Here is a 22,330-nt window from a genome sequence, read left to right as displayed (position 1 = left end):
TTCGGTGTAACCATCCCCTGTCCCAAAGCAGTTGGAGGCAGGTGGTTGTGGGCCCATTTTGGGAAACACAGGATTAAGGGGAGCACAGCTGGGGCCCTGGGATGTGCCAGATGACTCTTACAGCAGAGAAAGACCAGGCCCTGGGCTGGGGTCCCAGCAGTGGTGGGGGCCCGGGGCTGCTGGCTGGAGGCAGAGGGACGCGACCCCGGGGGTTCTGCGCATCAAAGGTTTCAAGTTCCGGGGGTGCCTTTTTTTTTCATAGAAAAATTGTCCGAAGACTTAGCTTTCTTTTAAAAAGCTATTTAAATTTATGACATTAAATTCGAAATCTTAGCTCTTCTTCAAGCTTTTTGGTACCCGTCTTATGATTCTGTTGACAAGTCTGATACTTTAGCAGTCTCTTTTTTGGGGGAGCATTTGATTCTGTTCGGTCCGCTTACAAACTTACTTAAATGCAATTTAAAATGTTTAAGGAAATTTATTTATAAATTTAATGTATCTGCTTTCATATATTTTTTGATGTGGTCAAATACACTGGACGTGAACTGGGCCACAGAAGCATTTGTACGGTTGAGTGACGTTAAGCAGCTCACGTTGTATGTGGCCGTCCCCCGCTCCAGCTCCAAAACCGGCACTCTGCGCCCTGCGCCTCCCCACCCCCGGCACCCCCACCCCGCTGTCCTGTGCATCGCAGGCCGGAGGGAGTCTGTGTCTGTCTCCCGCTCCGGGACCTCATCCCTGCGCCCCACAACCAGCATGAGAGCGAGCAGGTCGCAACAGGCCGTGCGTGAACCAAGCCCGGGTGTTCAGGTTTTCTCTCCATCAGCCGAGAAGACGTAGAGCCCAGCACGACACAGCCGCCTGCCCCTGGTAGACCCTGGTGTGAGCTCCAGCTCCTGCTGACACATGCAGGGCGGGCAACGGGCACCGACAGCCACTCGCAGGCTCAGGTGGCAGGCAGACACGGGCGTTCCAGGTGCCAGCCTCGGGCTCTGCGTGTCGCAGGACTCCCTTCCAAGTGGGACAGGGCAAACTAGTATGTGTCTAACCCCCCCCCCCAATTGCCCTCTTCTCTCAAGGAGACCACCTTGGGGCCCAGGGACAATCCCTGGGACCGTGTTGTTTAAAAAATGAGGGTGCTTCTGCAGGACCACGTTTTCAGGGACTGGAAAAGCCCTCCCGGCCCCCGGGCCCAGGCAGTAGCCTCCTGCCACACGTCTCCCTGTGGGAGGCGTCCCGGGTCTGGGCTGGGGCGTCCCCCTCAGGTAACAATGGTGTGTCTGCCAGCGAGCATTTCCTGAGCACCTACTAGGTGTACGACTTGTGGGCAGTGCAGTCAGTCTGGAAGAGGAACGGGTTCTGACCTGTGTGCGGGGTCATCAGGCAGGGCCTGGGAGACCAAGCGCGGGAACGGGGTACCCACGACCCCACGGCAGCGCCCGGCTTCACTCAGGATGCACACAAGCGCCGCTCACAGGCCAGGAATCGTGCCCATTAGCAAGACTGTCCATCCGCTCCTCGTCCTCTGGCCACAAGGGTGCTAACCCTCCATCGGAAACTGCCAGCCCAGGTCCTGGACGACCCCGGGTGCGGCGGCCATCCCTTCTGCTCCGTGTGGGCCGCGTGGCAGGAAGCGGGTCATTATCGGAGGGTGGGATGGCACCCCTAGTCTCAGCATTGTTAGGGGGAGCACCTGAGCTTGTTACGGGTGCCTCTGCCCCTGTTTCCCTCTCGCTGACCAGCCACAGCCCGGCCAGCAGCCCCAGAAGTGGACGAGGACGTGGACCGAGCCCCCTCCCCCTGCCATGGCTCCGCACAGGTGATGCTGGAGCAGTCGCTGGGCGGCTCCCAGGGCTGTCAGCTCCAGTGAGCACAGGCCAGCTGGGCCACGTTGTCCTGATACTGGCCCCTCGAAGCACGTGCTCCGTGTAATCCTAGGATCGGGATTTGTCCCGCACAGAGCACCTGAGGAGCAGGTCCCCCAGCGCTGGGGCAGCAGGGGGAAGCAGGGCGCACTCGGGCTGGCTGGCACAGAGCTCACCGTCCCTTTGTACCTCTCTCCCTCTGCTCTGCCAAACTACGGCACCGTCCCGGCTACCCATGAGGCAGGCAGAGGGCCAGCTCATCAGCCCCTATTCCACTGGCCCCCAACAGCCAAAGCAGGTGGCCCTGCCGGTCCTTCCCGGGGCTTCAGGCAGTGACAGCATCGTGCACAGTGAAGCTCCTGTGGTTCACTTTGTGTGATCATCAAAGGGTGCTGTGTGCACTTAGTGCGTTGGCCCATTTTACAGATGGGGAAAAAGAGGCTCGGAAAGACGTTCAGCCAGGGTTTGAGCCTCTGACCCAAAATGGAAGGCTGGTTTTGTAACAGCAGGAGGGAAGGGCTTGCATCCCAGATCAGGGTCCCTGGCCCGCACCAGGGTGGAGACTGGCATGTGGTGTCCTGTGGGACACAGGGAGGGAGCACTCTGGGTATACGGAGGAGCCAGACTGAGGTGCAGCCCCCGTGAAGGCTTCCGCTGACCCCACAAGAGCTCTGGAGCAGGGATGGCTCCTTGGGGTGAAGGATCTGGGCCTCAATACCCCATGTCAGCCAGTTACTGGATGTGGGCCACCTGGGGAAGGGGCCATGACCTTGGGTGGGGCAACACTCCTAAGTCAAGCCTGCCTCTGGTGGGGGGCTGTCTGCACTGCCAACCCCGGGGGACGAAGGCCTCACCCTAGAGCAGCGCCTGCATGGGTGTCAGCGGCCACCGCAGACAGTGCTCCTGGGGATGTCAGGGCTGTCTCTGTTGGGTAGCTGTGGCATCTAGGCTTTATGCCATCTGCGAGTCTGTGGTGACATGTGCTGGCGATTAGGTGGCTAAGGCCACGCAGTCAGAGGGAAAGGGCTCTGGGGGTCTCTGGTGACTGCCTCATGTCTCAGAAGGAAACTGAGGCCCAGAGAGCCAGGGAAGCCTTGGCTGTGCTGCCGGAGGGATTGCTGCCCATGTGGGTCCCCCTGAGCCAGAGGAACCAGGGTGCTGCAGAGCGTCTCTCTGCAGGTCTCAGCTCAAGGTTCATATTGGAGTGATGACGTCAGTTCAATGCAGCAAATATTTATTGAATGCCTACTAAGTGCCAAGAAATGGGGTTGGGAGGTGCAATCAGCGTGATTGCGTCCCAGCTGAGGCAGCAGACCAACAGCCAGCCATTCTGGGAGCCAGCGGTAACACGGTGTGAGGGAAGGGGGCCGAGTGGTCCAGCTCAGCAGTGCTGACGTCAGGCACGTTCCCTTCGTCCCTACGGCTGCCTTCAGTCTGTACTCCAAGCGAGGATTCTGGAACTCCTGAAATGAGTGGCTTGCCACAGGGCAAACAACAAATAAACGGCAGAGGTCAGAGTCAATGTGGCCTGTTTGATTCAGGCAGCTGAGTAAAGGCACGATCAAGGCCCCAGGGAAGCATGGAAAAATCTGGAAGGAATAGGAAAGGCTTGTGTTGGAGACATTAGTAGATTTAGGCCCTAAAGGGTGAATGGGAGTTCAGCAGGCACTGGGGGTATCCCACCCTGAAGGAAGAACAGAACAAATTAGTAAAGGGAGAAAATGCAATTGAGAAATATGATGGAAAGTGAATGAGAGAGGGAAGGAGAAAGGAATAGATGGATGGGTGGATGGACGGATGGATAGATGGATGGGTGGTGGCTGGATAGATGACATATGGTGGGCAGATGGATAGATGGGGGGGTAGATGGATAAGTGAGTGGATGGATAGATGGATAAGTGAGTGGATGGATAAGTGAGTGGATGGATAAGTGAGTGGATGGATAAGTGAGTGGATGGATAGATGGATAAGTGAGTGGATGGATAAGTGAGTGGATGGATAGATGGATAAGTGAGTGGATGGATAAGTGAGTGGATGGATAGATGGATAAGTGAGTGGATGGATAAGTGAGTGGATGGATAGATGGACAAGTGAGTGGATGGATAGATGGGTGGGTGCTGGAAGGATGTGGGATGAGTAGGTGAGTAGATGGATGGATGAGGGATGAATGGGTGGGTGGATGGGTGAGTGAGTGGGTGGATAGGGATAGATGGATGACATATAGTCTAGTGTTGGTTGAATTTGTGAAGATAGAAGATGAAGTGACCAGCCTGTGGACACGGGAGCCCCAAGAGCTAGGCAGGTTAGAAGGAGCTGTGCGGGTCACGTTAACTGGGGGCATCACGAAGCCATGGTCAGCGACTTCAGAAAGCTGAGACACAGGGAGCCTGACCCTGGTGCCAGTGATCATACGCTGTTGCTGGAAGCAGGTGGGCAGCATGTAGAGACAGAGAAATGAGTTAGAGCCAGTGGAGGGCCCTGATACCCGGAGCAAGGATGCTTATGGGTGACCCAGTTTCTGGAAGGGCCAGGCTTGTCTGCGAGCCCCACTACAGTCAGTGCCGGGAGCTATGGTCTTGAGGCCTGAGCGTCCCTGGCCTCTAGACCCCCGCAAAGATGTGTTCTTTAGTTTTGGCTGCTGGTCATTTCACGGCTGAGAAGTCCGCTATAATTTTCAGACTGACACCCGACAGAATTGGGCCAGACTTTTCAGATGCATGGCCAGGTGGGCTCCCCATAACCTTTCACTCGGATGGGCTGGACTCATTTCAAAGGGCATATTGATTGGCTCCGTGGGGAGCAGGGCAGTCGTTCCTCAGGATGGTCTCTGCAAGCCTCCGAGCAGGCAGAGCCCCGGCTGAGCTGCCGGTGGAGGGGCGAGGGCTCTAGGCTCTTATGTTGAAGGAGCACCCGGTTCTTCTGTGTCCACGGGGTAATTGGTCCTAGAAGTATCCCTGGCTGCTGCTTCAGGGGACAGATGACTCACACAGAAGCAAGCAGTGTGAGCTCTGCAGGTGGAATCCCCGCTCGGGCAGGTGACCTAACCTCTGCGTGCCTCATCCGTAAAATGGCGACAGGAAGGCCCCTTCGTCACAGGGCCCTTGTGAGGCTTCATGAGATAATCCATCCAAGGCGCTGAGAATGGTGCCAAGTGCACAGGGAGCCTCGGAAGAGTGGGTGTTCACATCCTGTCGTGGTGGCGGAGGCAGCGGCTGCAGGGAGACGGGGAACGGGGAGGCGGACAGCAACTCCGGGAAGGGACCGTCCCTTCCCCTCACACACGCCCTCATTCACAGGCGTTCACTGGTCAAGAGAGGAGCAAGCCTCAGCCCGTCTCTGGGGCTCCCCATGTGTGGGGGCCCGGCAGGGACAGGCAGTGACAGCCAGGGCGGCCCAGGCTGCAGAGGGCAGGGCTTTCCGGGGAACGACCCGCACCTCACCCAGGCCTGCATGCAGAGAGCATCCCTTTTATTTAACTTTTTTTTTTTTGGAGGGTGGGGAGGGGCAGAGGGAGAGAGAATCTTAAGCAGGCTCCATGCCCAGCACACAGACCTGGGGCTCGATCTCACAACCCCAAGCTCATGACCTGAGCTGAAACAAGAGTCAGATGCTCAACCAACTGAGCCCCCAGGCGCCCAGCTCGGGGCCCTTTATAGTCCAGCCTCCCTCCCACGCAGGCATCCTCGTCCCATCCTACAGACCACGAGACTGAGGCTGGGGGAGGGCCGCCCGTTATGGCTGGCCAGCCCCTCCCCCAGGGCAGCCCTCGCACGCACCAACTCCAGTCCCAGCCCTCTGGGTGTGTCCTTCCTCCCAAGCATTTGCCCCAAAGCTGCACCTGCTCAGGTGTGCTGTCTGTGGTCATGGGGCCAGGGGGGCCTTTCTGCAAGGACAGCAGGGAGCCGTCCTGACATCTCTGCAGAAAGCTCGGTTTGGGAAGAAGGCCTGCCAGAATTGTCTTGCTGGAGGATCCGAGCTCTCTGGCGTTGGCATGACGTCAGGCGCGGCAGCCGCCGACACTTCGAGCCTCCCAGGAGCACCCTGCCTGCTTGTGGTGGGGGATGGGGACCCGGTGCACGGCTGTGGTTTGAGTGGCTCCCCCGGGCCGCTGCATCCTACTGATGGCTGCACTGCCTGCCCTGGCCCGGGGGAAGGCAGAAAGCGAGGGGCCCTGTCCCCTGACCGTATCGCTGTGAACCCTCGGCCCCCTTCCAAAGGCAGTACAAACTCGGTGGGGCGGTGCTCTGTGGTGGCTCAAAGGACACCTTTCTCATGGCTAGGAGCAGTTCTGACCCTATCCCCAGTTACGCACAGGGCAGCAAGCTCACCACCACCCCGTGGTTTGGTCCCTCGGAAGCTTCTTTTGTGGCCCCAGTCGTCCGTGATGGACTGTGTGCTCCAGGACACTGTGGCTCTAGGGGAAGCTTTCACTGTTGTCATTTCAGAGTCTGTTTGACCCATGAACGTTGACCAAACACTGGCCAGGTGTCAGGCCCTGGGCCGTGTGCGGAGGTGGGGGACGGCTCCTGACACCGTGTCCAGCAATCACGCTGGGGAGCAGACATACCGCCCTGGCTCAGCGGAAGGAGGGTCTGTGCACGTCCTTCTACGGTCACTTAGAGGGGCTGAGCCCAGGCAGGAGAGCCAGAAAGTAATAGCCTGTTTTGAAATCATCCAGCTCATGCCTCTCGTGTAGCAGATAGAGTAGCGGAGGCTCAGGCAGGTTAAACGATTTCCCTAAGGTCACACAGCAAGCAGTAGACAGCTGAGTTCGTTATTCAATTGGCTCGGTGAATGACCCCTGAGCCCCTGCCCTCAAAGAGTGAGTGTGTCCACCAGAGGCAGCCGTCACAGAAACTCTCGAGTCGGGTTCGCACGTGGTGGTACGACGAGGAGCTGGTGTGGGGCTGGGTGTGGTGCAGGCAGTCTTCCTGGAGGAGGTGCTGCCCGAGCCGGGTTTCAAAGAGTCCAGTAGGAGTCCGCAAGGGGGAGGGCTTGAGGGGCATCGCACATGGCTGTGGGAGGCTGCCATATGGCCGGGTGGGGTCGCAGGGCCCTGGGGGAGAGCGGCACAGACAGGGAGAGGCAGACAGCCTTCAGGTTGGTCTGGAATATCTGAAGGAGCCATCGGCGTCATTCCTACACCGAGCATCATTTTAGGTCTTCTCTCTGGAAACCCTTTTTCTTCTGCTTTGCTGTCTCCCCCGCTGGACAGACAAAGGAGTCCAGGGTCCTGGCTTCTCGGCCTGGCCAGTGGCAGGCCTGCAAATCGTGGTGGGAGGCCCCACGTACACAGGCCCTGCTGGGCCCTGGGGAATGGAGGGATCCCCGCCTCCCCGGCCAGTGCAGAGTACCAGGTACAGCGGCCCAGGCACCGGGGCGGGGGCAGGGGGCACTTCCCGGGGAGGGGAGGCTGAGCTGGACAGGCGGGCAGGGCGGGCTCCCAGGCAGAGCAACAAACAGCCCGCGGGGACCGCTTCCCGCACCGCCTGACCCTCGTCGTGCCCGCTCGCCCGAGGGGAGGGCCTTGCGAGTCTTCCGCTCTCCCTGTGGGGCCAGCGGTGCCACGCGTGTGATCGGCCTGCAGGTGAGGAGGCCCGAGGCTTGATGAGCACTGTGGAGGCAGTGCCGGGGCTCCCTGGGTGCCGGGAACCTGCTTTATTTAGAAAGGCTTGCGATGAGATGAAAAATGAGCGATTGGAAAGGTATAGACACTGCTCGGGGACAGAGGAGTTGTTTTAAATTCTCTGCTGTTCTCAGGAAGAGGGCTCTGCATAATGCGACCAACCAGCAGGCATATTTTCCATTTTTCTCTCCCGCTTTCTCCCATTTTATCTCCTGTGGTCTGAAGTGCTTGTCCGAATCGAGGCGGCAGAAGGGGGCGGACTTACTAGAGGCTTGTCCCCGGCGAGCCAGGGTGTTCCTGTCCCAATGGGCAGGAACAGGGCCCCGGGGCCCGTCAGCTCCGAGCCGTCCTGCCGTGTTTCCTTCTGAGCTCTGGGAGCTTGGTCACGTGAGCGCTCGAGGCCTGTACGTGTCACCACTCAACGTGGTGACAAACAGCCCCGGATTTCAGGGACCTAACACCAGCCTGATTGTATTTAGGCTACCTGTTGTTCTTGGTGGGGGGGGGGGCCTTTCTGGAACTCATGGGGGGACCCCAGTTCTACCCATTCTGTGGCCCCATCCTCACTGTGGCCTCCCCCCGTGGCCCCTCGCTCCACTCCTCTGTCTCAGTGGGGAGGTGGCGGTGGTAGGTGGGATGTGTTTGTGGGCCGGGTTTGGGGGATGTCATCTCCCCTCCTGTGCCCTGGCTGGGACTCCATCCCTGTTCATACTCACCGCCAGGGAGGCTGCAGTCTGGCTGTGTGCCCAGCAGGAAAGGGAATGGTTTGGCGAAGACCCGGCCAGCCTCTGCCACCAGAACCTTCTCAAGCTTAAGTGTTCGTTCAAGGAAGAGCAGGGACGGCTCCCTGGTGAAGGGGGCGTGTGAGCAGGGCCTTGCGACACAAGGCTGGAGTCACATGCAGTGTGGAAGGGCACCAGGAGCCCAGGACAGAAGGCGGGCGGCGGGGGGGGGGGGGGCACAGATGGCTGCAAACGCCACCTCAGCACGGAACCCTCAGCGAGGGGCGTACACTGGCTTTGGTGCTGGGAGACCCAGGTTCAAGGCTCTGTGACTGAAGGGGCCATGGCATTGTGCTCTGAGCACTGCCTGTGGCCCCGCCTCCCAGCCCCCCATGCTTGCTGGGCATTGGCGCTCTGTCCAGGCCCCCAGCTCAGCCCTCTCCCAGGTGCGTCTCCTGCACTCCATGTGCCAACCCTCTGGCTGGGTGCAGGGCATCGTGCCCAGATTCCGATGAAGAGGCAGAAGCTCTGGCTCCTGAAGGGGCTCACCCCGACCCTCCACTTGGCCTCTGAGCTCTGCCATCTACCTGTGCCTGAGAAGCCCGGCCCGGTAGCTGTGGGGGGTGTCCATGGGCTGGGACCCCGGACCCGCATGTTTCTTCCCGTGTTCAAGGTGGTGGGTCACCGCGGTGCGCAGGCAGGCACGGGCCGCACCAGGATGCAGCCCAAGACCTGTCTCCTGGGGGAGTTGGCCCCCACGAGTGCCCTGGGCTCCTTCCACACACACCCCTCCCCTGTGCATCGCTGGACGCCCTGTGCCAGGCTGGCTGGCGGCCGTGCTCTGGAGGCCGGAGAGCCTCTCCATGAGAACTCCAAGTAGCACGGGCCTCCCCTGCAATTCCAGCTCGCCTTAATTTTAATTTAATTCCCTTTAATCTTTAATGAAAAGTTGTAAAAGTAAATTATTTACCCAAGAGAGCCAAACGGCTGCTCAGGAGCGGTTCCCCACTTGAGGGTAATTACACGTGTGGGCCTTGAACAGGCTCCCTCCCTGGATCCCGGGAAGGAGGCGTTCTGGTTTATGAACTAATTAGCTCCCTCAATAACTGTTAACAACGCATGCCATTTGGTGGATGGAGAGCAAAGCTCCGGCCTCATATGGCTCACACCCGGACAATCGCCGAGGGGGCAGAGCGCGCCTGTGTTCTGGCCCCGTGACCCGTGGGAGCCCGGTGGCTGAGCTGAGCTCTCCAAAACCGGCCCTGTGGTTCTGGGGCAGCCGGAGCCGGCCCTCCTCCTGCCCAGCACTCTCCATCTCTGCCCTTCTCTGAGCCTGCGCACCGGAGGGCAGGGCCCCCTTCCCCACAGTGCTGGAGGCTCCCGGGGTGGGGGCAGGGGGACAGGGAAGAGTGAGGGGGGCTGTGCACTGCCTTTCTGCGTGCGAGACCCTCGCCCAGAACACCATCAGCCCCCCTCCTGGGTGTGCCCATGCTTCTAACCTCTTTTCCAAACGCTCTCTCAGTGTACAATAAAGTGGCCACATTAAATTTAAAATGTCCGGACTGAGGGAAACCACATTTGGCATAATCTGTCAAGACCTGCAGGAGAGGGTGTGTGTGTGTGTGTGTGTGTGTGTGTGTGTGTCGACTGCAGACAGCTCGCTGAGGGCTGGCGTGGTGCTCTAGACTGCTACACCAGTGCCTGGCTTCCTGTCTGCCAGGGAGAAGGCCAGTTACGGGCTCTCAACCGCAAGGAAGGGAAGCGTGTCAGTGGGTTACTACCACGTTGGCATTCGAGAAAGTTCACCACTTTTTACTGGATACGTGGACATTGCAGGGTTTCATACCGGCTCTGCCTTTACCTTCTTCCAAGGGACGGTTGCCACGGAGGAGGGTGACCCCTGGATCCCCTCGCGTGACCGCTCTCCTTGCGTCCCGGGCTTTGCTTGAATTTCTCTTGCTTCATTTAAAAAGGGACAGACCTTCTCTAGTAATTCCCAAGCCTCATCTGAACCAAATTTGACTCTAAAATTTAGGCCCACCCGAAATTTATGTCAACTAGAAAACTGTATGTCTCGTGCAGTTTAAATTTCACACATGCTTTCACTGAGGCTGGGAGAGCCCCCCAGACCTGACCCCCTTTGGCTGTTCCTGGGTCTTCACTGAGTTAATTTCTACTGCACTGTTCTCGCATCTTTAAAATGTTTTATCCAAAATTAGACGTTTGCGCCTAAAGTCTACTTGGCCGTCCCGTTTCTTACAATCACCAAAGGCGGGGAGGGTTGAGGTGGGGGTGAGGACAGGTGTCCTTGCTCAGGGTTTGAGCTCACCTGGCCTTGGGAATCTTGTCCTAAAGGAGAAATGCGCAGGTTGTCTGAAAAGCCAGTTGAGCAAGAAATCCACTCTCTTTCCACTGAAGGTGATTTGCACGTAACCTTGGGGCAGGCTGGTGTTTTAGGTGTTCCCTTCTGCGTCCGACGGAGCCTGCTGTGCCGGCTGGCTCCACCCTGGACGTCCTGCCCCTGCTGCCACCCCTGCTTGCCCTGCCCCTCTCCGCTGCCCGCTCTGAGCGAGACTGTGGGCATGTGCATGTCCGAATTGGATGCTCAGCCCGCCCTGGACACAGCATGGCTGGGAAGTTCTCTTGTGGAAAGTCTCCTGGAGGTTAGAACCACCAGGGCTGTTCACAGCTGGTTAGCATTTGCCCTTGACCCCTTGCCCACCCTCTCTGCACAGAGCAGACTGGACAGACACCTGTGGGCCCTGCAGGCCCAGCCTGACTGCCTGCCACCTCTGACCTGTGCATCCTCGGGATCAGTCTCCTCATGGAGGCACCTCCCTCCCACTGGTTCTGTAACCCCCTCTTCCCACCCGCCCCTCGCCTGCAGCCATGCTCTCACCCCTGGTTGTCACAGAGTCTGGCCTCGTGATCACTGGTGGCCTCGGACTTGCCAGGCCCCTACTCTCTGTCACACATGGGAGGAGAGGGTCCCACACTGTGTCCCAGCAATCTGGCCCTGAGCTCCAGAAGGAGTGGGAACTAAGGGCTTGGAATTCCAGAAGGTTCTCACGGCTGTGGATGGAGTGAGTCAAGACTTTACCAGAGGGCCCCGTGGGGCAGTACGGGCCGCAGCAGCATGACCTGGCATAGCTCAGGAAATAGTGAAACCATCATGAGATGCCAATTCATCCCCACCAGGGTGGCTAGAACCAAGAAGACAACAGCCAGTGTGCGGATGGGGAGAAATGAGGACCCCGCTCCCTGCTGGTGGGAATGGGAGATGGTGCAGCTGCGGAGGAGGAGGGTTAGGGAGGGTTACCATGTGACCCAGCAGTTCTACGTGGAGTTGTATGTCCTGGGGCGATGCAAACCCATTCCACACAGACCATGTCTGCGGAAGCCCACAGCACCATTGCCCCATGTCTACGCAGACCATGTCCATAGAAGCCCACAGCACCATTGCCCCACGTCTACGCAGACCATGTCCATGGAAGCCCACAGCACCATTGCCCCATGTCTACGCAGACCACGTCCGTGGAAGCCCACAGCACCATTGCCCCATGTCTACGCAGACCACGTCCACGGAAGCCCACAGCACCATTGCCCCACATCTATGCAGACTATGTCCATGGAGGTCCACAGCACCATTGCCCCACGTGCACATAGACCACGTCCACAGAAGCCCACAGCACCACTACCCCACGTCCACACAGACTATGTCCACACAGAGGAATCCTATCCCATGACAAGGAGGAATGGAACACTGATGCCTGCTATAACATGGATGACCCTGACAACCTTATGTGAAGTGAGATCAGCCAGACACAAAAGACCACGTATGATTCTACTCATGTGGAAGTCCAGAATAGGGATATCTATGCAGCTGCAAAGTCAGTAGTTGTTGAGGGCTGAGGGGAACGTGGGGGTGGGGGTGAAGCTAAGGGAACGGAGTTTCTTTTTGGCGTGATGAAGATATTCTCAAATGGTCTGTGGTGATGGCCGCACAGCTCAGGAAATGCACTGAAAACCACCGACTGTACCCTGTACGTGGGTGAAGTGAGCCGTACGTGAAGCGTATCTCGTTAAAGCTCTTAGGAAATTAACAGGCTCCGAAGCCCCGGGTTGTCGTGGGCACTCAGCAGGGACCGCTGTGCAGTGGGGCCTGCGACTGAGCCTCTTGGCGCCTTGACGGTTCATCTGCACAGCGGGACAGGATGGGATGGCACTGTGGACCCTTAGAACAGTGGCTGGGATCCAGCCAGTGCTCGAGGAACCAGCTCGCTCATCACCAACAAGAGTAATGGGAAGCCTGTGCCAGAGCGGCTGGAGGCTTGGGTATGGGGGCTGAGTCTGGACAAGCCCCTTCCACTGAGCTCTCCACCTTCTCCTGGGCTTCTTCGGATCATGGAAACTTCTGGAGTGAAATGCATGAAGTAGATTGGCAGACCCGAGGGCTGTGCCTCTGTACCTCCAAGGCACCGAGAGAGGCGGGCTCCTTCCTGGCACCACTGGTGAGCCAGTAGGGGGGCATCTGACAGAACGCAGGCGGGGCCAAAACTAGCCTCGCGTCAGCCCTCTGGGAGCTTTCGTGGCAAGCCAAAGCTGCTTCAGCCCCTCCTGGGGGGTGACGGGAAACCGAGGCTAGAGGGAAGACCCCAGCCCCCATGCCAATTCCAAGACCTGGGTGATGGGCACTCCATCCAGGCACCCTCCTCCGGGAATCCCCCGCCAGGGACATGGGAGCAGCCGTGCTTAGCTCGCTGGCTCACAGAAAGCTCTCCAGGGCCAGGCTCCCACAGAGCCGGGTATCGGGGGCAGGCCCTTGGGCCCGGGCCCTGGCAGCTCCATCAGCCCCCCACACCTCAGTGTCCCTGCGCAGTAGCACACCTGTTCTGTGTGTCCTCCAGAGGAACGTGACGTTGCCAGCAGGGGCTTGGCCCTGAGTAAGACACCCGCAGGTGGGGGCGGCACGAGACCCCTACCCCCGCCCAGGGTGCAGCCCTCTTCCCCACCCGCACGGCTCGCTCCCTGCCCATCCCCTCCCCCAACAGTGGCTGCCCTTGGCCAAAACGCAGGCTGGCACGGGCAGCTTCCTCTCTCCTCGCGCCTCTCCAGAGCGGGCCCCCCAGGGCCCTTCCCTCATCCCCGCTTCTATTTATAGCGTGTGCTTCTGCCAGAGCCCGGGGACGTGCTGTAGCATAAACGTGGCAGCGGCTTCAGGAGGAATTCTGGGCCAGACAAAATTAAGTCCGTGACTCTGGCTGGTATTAAAAGTGAAGGAGAAGCAGGGCCGGGGGCGGGGGGAGAAGATGGACCGTGGCCTGATTTAATGCTTTGAGGGAAGAGACTAATCTGCTCCCGGGAGATTTCTCACAACATGAGATTCTCCTGCATAAATAACATCCTCCACGAAAGTCTGGTCTGCGAGTCAGGGACCCAGAGCCAGGCAGTGGCGGGTTGGTCCTGACGTCCTCTCTGCAGGGCACTTCAGGGACATGGCCCGGGCCCCCCGAGTCACAGGTTACAAACTGTGGGGGCCGGACACAGCCAGCGAGCGGGGCTGGGGATTCAGGCCCAGCCCCAGGGCTCACTCATGCACCCGTTCAGCCGCTTGGTCGTCCAGCAGGTATCGCATAGAGCGAGTGCCTGCCTGGCCTGGCGCTGGGGACATGGGCAAGTGCCAGTTCTCCTGGAGCATCCAGGGAAGAAGGAATACAGCTAATAGTTAAGCAAATGGGTAAACAAGAGATAAGATGTCGAGAGCCATGAGAAAACAGAGAGGGTGTGGAAGAGTAACGGGTGGGAGGACTCTTCGGTGTGTGGTCAGAAGTGGCCTCTCTGGGGGCGCCTGGGTGGCACAGCGGTTAAGCGTCTGCCTTCGGCTCAGGGCGTGATCCCGGCGTTATTGGATTGAGCCCCACGTCAGGCTCCTCCGCCATGAGCCTGCTTCTTCCTCTCCCACTCCCACTTCCCCTGCTTGTGTTCCCTTTCTCGCTGGCTGTCTCTATCTCTGTCTAATAAATAAATAAAATTTAAAAAAAAAAAAAAAGAAGTGGCCTCTCTGAAGAGAGGGACAAGGTGGCAAGAATAGCAGGTGCAAAGGCCCTGGGGCAGGTATGTGCCGGGCATGCTAGAGGAATAGGAGGAAGGTCATGTGGTTACAGTAAGAAGTGGGGTGGATGGAACAGTAGCCTGTGTGTTGGGGGGAACCCAGCTGGAGCCATACAAGGCCCTGGAAGCCAGAGTCAGTGGCCAAAATCTGATCAAACCTCCCTTTTGTTCGGAGTGTAAAGAGAAGCTATAGGCCAGCCGAGGGGCAAGCAAGGAAGTAACAAGACTGAACAGCACTTTTGCACCATCCCTTTGACTGTTGCATGGGAAAGGGCAGAACAGGAAGTGCGGACGTAAGGAGGTCTAGGAAGCTGGCCCGGGCTCAGGTGGAGAAGGGAATGCTGACTGCTGACCCCGATGTGCCGGGCGTAGGCACCAAGGTGGAGCGACCTCGGTGTGACCTTCAGGTGCGAGGCTGGGGCTCTGTGATGCCCTTAGGCCCACCCGGATGCTCCAGGGTTCTCTCCCCATCCCGAGGGTCCTCCCCTCATCTCAGCTGCCGAGTCCCTTTTGTCACGGGAGTAGACAGATTCCACAGGTTCCAGGGATGAAGACGCGGACATCCTTCAGGGGGCATTACTCTGTCTACCTCACCATCCATGTGGTGGTAAAGCAGATTCAGGGTTCCAGAAGGTTTCAGGGAAAAGGTTTGACCCTCCAGAGCCAGAGTTCTGTCTTTCCTGCTCTCCACTCCCGAGCAGCTCCCAGGAGAAGGTCCCCTGTGCACAGCTCCCGGGCGGCTACGGTTGGCTTGTGGGCGGGGGCTGGGGGCAGCGCACAGGGAGGCAGGGCAGCTGGGCCACCTCCTGGGCTGGCCACCCCCTCCTGGGGCTCTGTTTCCCTGAGGCATCGCAGCCCGCGGGTCTGCCTCTCCTCGGTCACTTGCTTCCAGCACCTGGCTCTCGAGGCCCCGCTCCCTGTGGGCACTCAGTCATCCCGTGGATGAAGAAGGGCCCCGGGGCAGCTGCCGCCTCCCCATTGGCGTGACCTGCCCCGCCCCGCAGGCCTGGACTCCCCAGGGTGGATGTGAGTCACGGCGGTAACAGTCTGCTGTGCACCCCCATCTCGGCTCGCCCAGTCCTGATTCTCACAGAAGCCCCAGAAATGGGTTCTGCTCTCCCGCCTGAAGGAGCGGAAGCCGAGGCTCAGAGGGTGGATGGTGGCGAGTGCAGGAGAAAGTACTGGAACTGCAGGTGACAGAAGTCCGCCCCCCCCTCCAGCTGCCTGGAGAGGGAAGCAGGAGACGTCACTGGCAGTGTAGGGGGACGTGGAGGAGGTGACCCTGGAGGCCAAGGAGAGAAATTAGGCCCCACTCACCCCCAACACCAGACCCGGACTTCCATGAGGGCTTTGCTGAGCCCGCCCTGCCACAGGAGGGAGGCACGTGGTGACCGTGAGGGACACTCGAGCCAGGCGTGCCGGCTGCAGGGGACATACTCACCGGTGTGCCCCTGCCACCTGCTTGGGGATGGCTGGTCAGCGTGTTGAGCGCACAGAGCAGCTTGCGCCCCACCACTGTTGGGGTTCCGGTGTTGCCGTGGGCGAGTGGATGAGGCACCCACCTTCCCCATCTAGAGGGCGGGGGGCTGGCCTGGGGAGCCCTCACGGGGGCCGCCGTGGACAGGACTCCAACCAGGAAGCAGGAGCTAAGCCCGGCATGTGACCCAGGCCTGCGGTTAATGGGTGGCTCTCATCCCTCCAGGCACCTCAGGAATGACCCCAAACAGCTTGCCTTTGAGAAGTGTTTAATTATTCATTCCCAGCTCCTTCCTAGTGGGTTCCCTGAACCGCTGGTGGCCCACTCAGGCCTCTCCTCTGGTCTCAGCTGCTCCTCCCAGCCTTGCTCAGCGGGGCCCTCCTCCCAGGGCAGGGCACAGCTGGTCCGGGTCAGAGCCAGAGAAGCAATTAGTTACAGCAGGGGGTGCACTGGGCCGGTGGTGCCAATGGGGTGCCAAGCCCCACCTGAGCATGGCCCACATCCTCAGGCACGTTTCCCCCAGATTTCTGAAGCAGCACCCCCAGGTCCCAGGAGAGACCGGCCATGGCATCCTTCTCGATTCAGGAAGCCTGTCATTCTCTCCGGGACCAGTGGACCCCTCTGCTCCACTCTGCTGTGTCCTCGCAGTGATGTGGGGTGTTCTGGGGCCCTTGGACCTGATCAGAGATGCTGGACTGTGCTTTCTGAGCACAGAAATTCTCCAATTTGGTGGGCAGTCGTTATGGGTGCCAGATCGTGGGGTGGCAGGCCAAGCTGTCCCCATTTGCCTGGCACCAGGGGTTTCCTGGACACAGGACTTCCAGCACTAATGCCAGGCTGAGCTGGGACAGTTGTCACCCTGTGTGTGAGGACACGGCAGGTAGCAGGACAGGTGGGTTCTGCCCCTCTAGAGGGCCGCCCCCCCTCTCCCTGGGAGGCAAACAGTCACAGCTCCGAGTAAGAGCCAGTGGTCTGGGGGTCCAGGGGGAGTTCTCACCTCAGACCAGGGCAGGGAAGGACTGGCTGGGTCGTCTGCCCTCTCTTTGGTCCTCTCGCCTACCCCAGGCCTCTGAGGCCAGAATCATCATCCCAGCTTTGCAGATGAGGTGAAGGGGACTCAGGCTGGCAAAGAGGTTCCCTAGGATGAAGGGTGGGGGCCAGGTGAACACCCCAGGTCAGCCTCCTCTTAGCCAGGGGCTGGTCCCCCACCCCTGCTGCCCTGGCCTGGCCTCAGGGCCACAGATCCCTGCTCCTTCTAGAGAGTCCAAGGGAAGGTGACCTCCAGTAGCTGCATACACAGCGTTGTCTCCCCTTCCCTTGCACGGGGTGGGCGGGGGGAGCAAGCACAGCTGGGGGCCAGGGAAGGGTGAAGAGGAGCACCAGCAGGCGGGCTGGGGGCCGCTCCGCAGATGAGCCAGAGGCCAGTCCTCAGCTGCCCTAGCAAGCGAGCGCCCTGCACAATTCTCTGTGAGGAGAAAGCGAGCAGAGATGTAATGAGCCAGCCACCCTTCACTGATTTGCACATAATCGTATCTTTCCCTTAATGGAACCAGCAACCGAGGCGCCCTGACACCTGCTCTCTCCATTCTCCCCATTTGATTCGAGAGGTTTAGATTCTGCCTGGTCGCATTCACCGTTCAGCAGACGTGACCAAAGCCTGCTGTGCCCGCCAGCCCGTGCCTGCACTTGGTGAAGGGCCCCCCGTCAGGGCCACGTAGGAAGCACCCCCTTGCACCCCTGTCGCCGCAGCCTCTCTGTTGTGCGGGACTGAGAACACTCCCCACGTCGGTACTTGTGCGTTTCCGCGGTCCTGTCACCTTGGCTGCAGGTGCCAGCAGAGGTGGAGGGCCGGGTAGAGGATGCTGGAATCAATGAATGTTACCCAGTGGTGGCCCGGCACCCACACAGCCCGCCCCCGAGGTGGGAGCACAGGGGAGGTGGAGTGGGGGTCCACCTGGGGAGGTGGGGATGCAGGGATGTGGCGAGGGGCCGGCTACCCTGGGAGCCGAACTTCTTAGAAACCCTCTTCTCTGCCAGTAGTTCCGTTGCCGACTCCGTATCCTTGGGACACCAGGCAGGAATTCAGATGGAGCTCAATATAAAAGCGTGCACATCGGGGATATTTATATACCGAAAAAGTGGGCACGACCTCATTGGGCTCGGGGGGGGTAGATTACAGTTTATTCCTTTAATGGAATCCCCTGCAGCCTTTGAAAACATTCTCACAAAAACGTCAACACGTGGAACATGCTTCTGTTCTCACGGTCCCAGAGCAGAACACGCGCCAGTGCGACAGCCACCAAGCCACGGCGCTGAGCACACGTGGGGAAAGCCCACGAAGGAAGTGGGCACCACAATGCCGAGTGGTGGCTGGGGAAGGGCTGGAAGGAGGGGGGTTTGTAGAAACTCAGTGTTATTTCTACAGACTCCCCAAATTTTCTATAATGTGTTATAAAAGCTTGTGATTTTAAAGAAACAAAATTTGGTGGGGGGAGACTTGATCTCAGGCTCTGCTGGAAGAACGGACTTGGTGGGACGCGTGGTGGGTGGTTCTGGACCCGCAGTCACTCCCCCACCCCCACCCAGCTGCACACAGAGCCGTCCCTGCGAGCTGCCTCCGGCCTCTGCCCACTCCCGTTCCTGGTGTGCCCCCCTCAGTCCACACTCATGCACACTCCCACTCACATGCACACATACGTGTTCTCACACACGCACACTCACCCTCCCACTTACACACATCCATGCCCTCACACACAGACTCTCATACTCACACACACACACACATGCACTCTCATTCCCATCCCTGGTTTGGCCGTGGAAGGTCAGCCAGACGTGCAAGCGCTCCCTGTGGACAGCACCTCCCCGCAGGGAGGGTTTTCCTTGCCCCCCTCCAAGCCAGGCCACCCCCCAACTTTCCTCCAAACCTGTGCCTCCAGGACCCTCGCATGGGCTCCAGGGCCCTGCAGCGGCCAGGCGGGAGGGTCTTCCCTACGGTCTCCTGGTGCTGGAAGCAGTAGCTGCCAGTCAGGGGGGTGTCCCCAGTCGGCCTCTGCTGCGGGACGTGGCGACGACGGGGTCGCACAACCAGGCACACGATGAAGCACTACTGAACACGGGGCGGGGGGGGGGCAGGCAGCCTTCCCACGTGGGGCACGCACACAGGAGTGTCGCCGGCACAGCACCCCTCCCTGGGCCTGTGGACGCAACAAGTAGAGGTCGGCTGAGGCAGGCTGGCGGGGTCAGGGTTGGCCCCTCGGCAGCTGCACAGCTAGTAGGGGTGACGCAAGGTCAGGGGCAGCCTCGGGCCCCCTCCTTGACCTCCACAGTCAGGCCGGTGAGTGGCGACCTCCTGCACGACCGTGTCGCTGTGTAGGGCCGCCGCAGGAAGTGACTGCAGACTGTGAGCTTCACACAGCACGCGTCCGCGCCCTCACGGGTCTGCAGGCTGGGTGTCGCTGGGCTGGGCTCCCCACCAGAGGCTCCAGGGGGGGCTCCTTCCTGCTCTTGCAGCGTCTCGGGCTCTGGCCTCCAATCTCTGCCTCTGTCTTCATGTGGCCTCTCCTTGAAGTCCGCTTCCCCTTATCCGCCTCTCCCGAGGACGTGTCTCATTCTCAAATCCCACCCGTGCCTCCGAGCAGGTCCCCCAGACCTGCCCTCCCACCATCCTGTGGGGACGTCCTGGGGGTTTGAGGGGAATGGGTGTCCTAGCACAGCATTTTCCAGTCTACTGACCCCCGCCCCCAATTCCCTCACCCCTTTGTCCCCCCCCCCCCCATTCCCGCTCTGCTCCTCGGGTTCCAGACCTTTCCCTAGCTAGTGTCCTGTCACCTCCGTGGTGCCCCCAGGATGGCCCAGCCCTCCCTGGGGGAGTCTGGGCAGGCCATTGTGCGTGTGTGTGTCGTGGAGGCCCGGCCAGGTCCCAGGCACACTATGGACAGCCCCTGCCATGTTCTTGCCCTCCGGTTCTGAGTCTGTCTCCTGGCTTTCCTCACCACCCTGGGCCGTGGCCACAGCTCAGCCTTTTCAGGCAGGAGCATGGGAGACCCCAGCTGGCCCTGGGCCCCTCCGGCATGGCACAGACCCTCTGGGTTACCGCTTTGGTGTCCACACCTGTCTTCTCCAGCCTGCACATCAGGACAACAGGGGCTGGGCCACGCGTCTGTGCCCAGCACCCAGCCAGCATGGAGGGGGCGGCTGCCTTGGTGTGGGAAGGAGTGAGGGAATGAATGAACGAATGCATGAATGGCAGACAGGTGTGCAAGGCCAGCTGGGCATTGCCCTTGACAGTTTCGTGTCCTCCGTCCCTTGCAGATGTGCTGGTGGACGGACAGCCCTGTGACTGTGAGGCCGCAGCCTGCCGGGTGGGCGACCCCGTGCGTCTGGAGGTGCGGCTGACCAACCGGAGCCCTCGCAGCGTGGGGCCCTTCGCCCTCACTGTCGCGCCCTTCCAGGACCACCAGAACGGAGTGCACAACTACGACCTGCACGACGCCGTCTCCTTCGTGGGCTCCAGCACGTTCTACCTGGACGCTGTGCGTGGTGGTCTGCGAGCCCATTGTCCCCAGATTCCCCCCCCCCCGGGCGGTGGGCTTAGCGGTGGGCAAGCACAGGCTTGTCTGTGCTGACCCTCGTTCAACCAGCTCGCCACAGGATCTTACGTGGCTCACTTCTCTGTGTCCCGAGTCCTGGCTGTGATCCAGGATGGCAAGACCACCCCGAAGCTTGTTAAAGAGACAAGGCCAGTGGAGGGGGCCTAGGATAGTGTCACACCTGCTGCCATCACCGGCCCCCAGCCCCACTCAGTCAGTGCTCCCAGCCTAGCAGTGGCTGCCCGCGGCCCAGTGGAACTGGTAACGTCCACACAGCACAGCCCTCACGCCCCATTCACCTGCCAAAATGACACCTTATCCCAACCACTCCCCACCATGCCTGAACCCCCCATGGCCCAGGGAGGGAAGTGCTATGCTCCTTCAGAAGCCAGAAGCTAAGGCTCAGAGAGGGGCAGCCACTTGCTTGGGGAGGCACAGCAGGGAAGCCCTTCCCTCCCCCATTACCACCCCCCAGTATCCAGGCAGGTCCAAGGGTCTCCCAGTGGTTTTGTGGGTCGGTGCTGCTCTGGGCTGACCTCTGCCCCTCTTCCCCACAGGTGCAGCCCGCAGGCCAGTCAGCCTGCCTGGGAGCCCTCCTCTTCCTCTACACAGGCGACTTCTTCCTCCATATCCGCTTCCACCAGGACAGCGCAAGCAAGGAGCTGCCGCCGTCCTGGTTCTGCCTGCCCAGTGTGCATGTGCGCGCCCTGGAGGCACAGGCCTGAGCCCCACGGCCCTCCTCTGGGTCCCCATTCCTGTGGGCACAGGTGGCCTGGCAACCACAGGGGCCCGGCCTGGCCTCCACCTTCCCTTCCTCCAGCCCCAGCCCTTGGTCCCCACCTTTCCTTCCCCATCTCCTGCGAGCGCCCCAGACACAGCAGCCTCACCCCTTCCCGAACTGGCCAGCAACGCCGTCTGCTGGAGCTTGGCACTAACCAGACCACAGAGGGCAGCCCCCACCCAGCCCCGTCCCTCCCCACCCCCCGCCGGGTCTCTGCATCTGTTGCTGTGACCTGGGGATCACAGCCCAGCCGGGAGGAAGAAAAGGTGAGCGCGAGGGAGGGCCACAGCCCAGTGGGGCCTGGGAGCCTCCGTTTAGCCCCCTCAGACCTTGGACCCCCACCCAGGGCTGGCTCTTCTCCCAAGAGCCCCGAGGCAGCCCAGGCAGGAGAGATGGCGCTGGGGGGTGGTTGATGCCAAGCGGGTCTCTCTGCCCCCCAGCAGGCAAATATCCAGGCCTGTGCCAGCTCTTCCAGGCCCGGGGCTGTTTCCAGGCTGGGCTGGGGGTGCCATGGCCGGCTGTGTCTGTGTGTCTGTGGCAAGTTCTCCAATAAAGGGCCCACCGTGCTTCTTTGCTGGTCTGCCTGCGTCCGTGCATCTGCTTGTCCGGCGTGGTCAGGGGGCCGCCCATCAGCCCCCGACTCAGGTAGGGATTCCCGCCCACACAAGACAGCACACGGAAACCCCCCGTGACACACACGACTGGTGGCCAGCAGGGTTGGGCCTGTGTCTCTCTGTCCCTGTGACCCCCAGCCCCTCCCATGCACACGACCTTCGGGCCTGGCTCCCTGGCCCCGGTCAGAGCCCCACTCCACAGTCCTCAGCCCCTCACGACGGCTCTGGCCATCTTGGCCTCCTGCTTTCTCTCATGAGGCCCCGGCAACATCTGCTGCTCTCTTCCACCCCACTCAGACACTCGGGCAGGGGTTCGGGCGTGACGCCGGGCATATGTTGGGCTGGGTGTCGCTGCCCTGAAGGGGACAGTCCCTGTTGAGGCCACAGCCCTTGACCCGTGAGGACAGGCTCTCCCCTCAGCCCTCCCCTACTCCCTGCTCCCTTGAGGGCCACCTGCCCCGCTGCCACCTACAGCCGTCCCCGCGGGCAGGCTCCTGGTGCCTCTGTCCCCCACAGCATCGGTTCCAGGGCAGGATTCTGGGCCT

At 60.2% G+C, this 22,330-nt stretch overlaps 1 protein-coding gene across 10 annotated transcripts in view; it reads left to right on the top strand.

Annotated features, from left to right (window-relative positions):
* The window catches only part of TRAPPC9 (trafficking protein particle complex subunit 9), a 593,937-nt gene extending 572,186 nt beyond the window's left edge, over positions 1-21,751 (top strand). For all 10 annotated transcript variants that reach the window (XM_057307937.1, XM_048212431.2, XM_057307936.1 and 7 more), the window contains 2 exons: positions 20,113-20,333; positions 20,948-21,751. In XM_057307937.1, coding sequence (XP_057163920.1) covers positions 20,113-20,333; positions 20,948-21,115 — 389 coding nt within the window. In that variant the 3' untranslated portion in view covers positions 21,116-21,751. The remainder of the gene's footprint in view (positions 1-20,112; positions 20,334-20,947) is intronic.
* The last annotated feature ends 579 nt before the right edge of the window (positions 21,752-22,330 follow it).

This window comes from Ursus arctos, unplaced genomic scaffold, assembly GCF_023065955.2.
Source record: "Ursus arctos isolate Adak ecotype North America unplaced genomic scaffold, UrsArc2.0 scaffold_6, whole genome shotgun sequence".
Taxonomy (NCBI): Eukaryota; Metazoa; Chordata; class Mammalia; order Carnivora; family Ursidae; genus Ursus; species Ursus arctos.
Note: the sequence above shows the minus strand (reverse complement) of the source record. Positions and strands in the feature narration are given on the sequence as shown.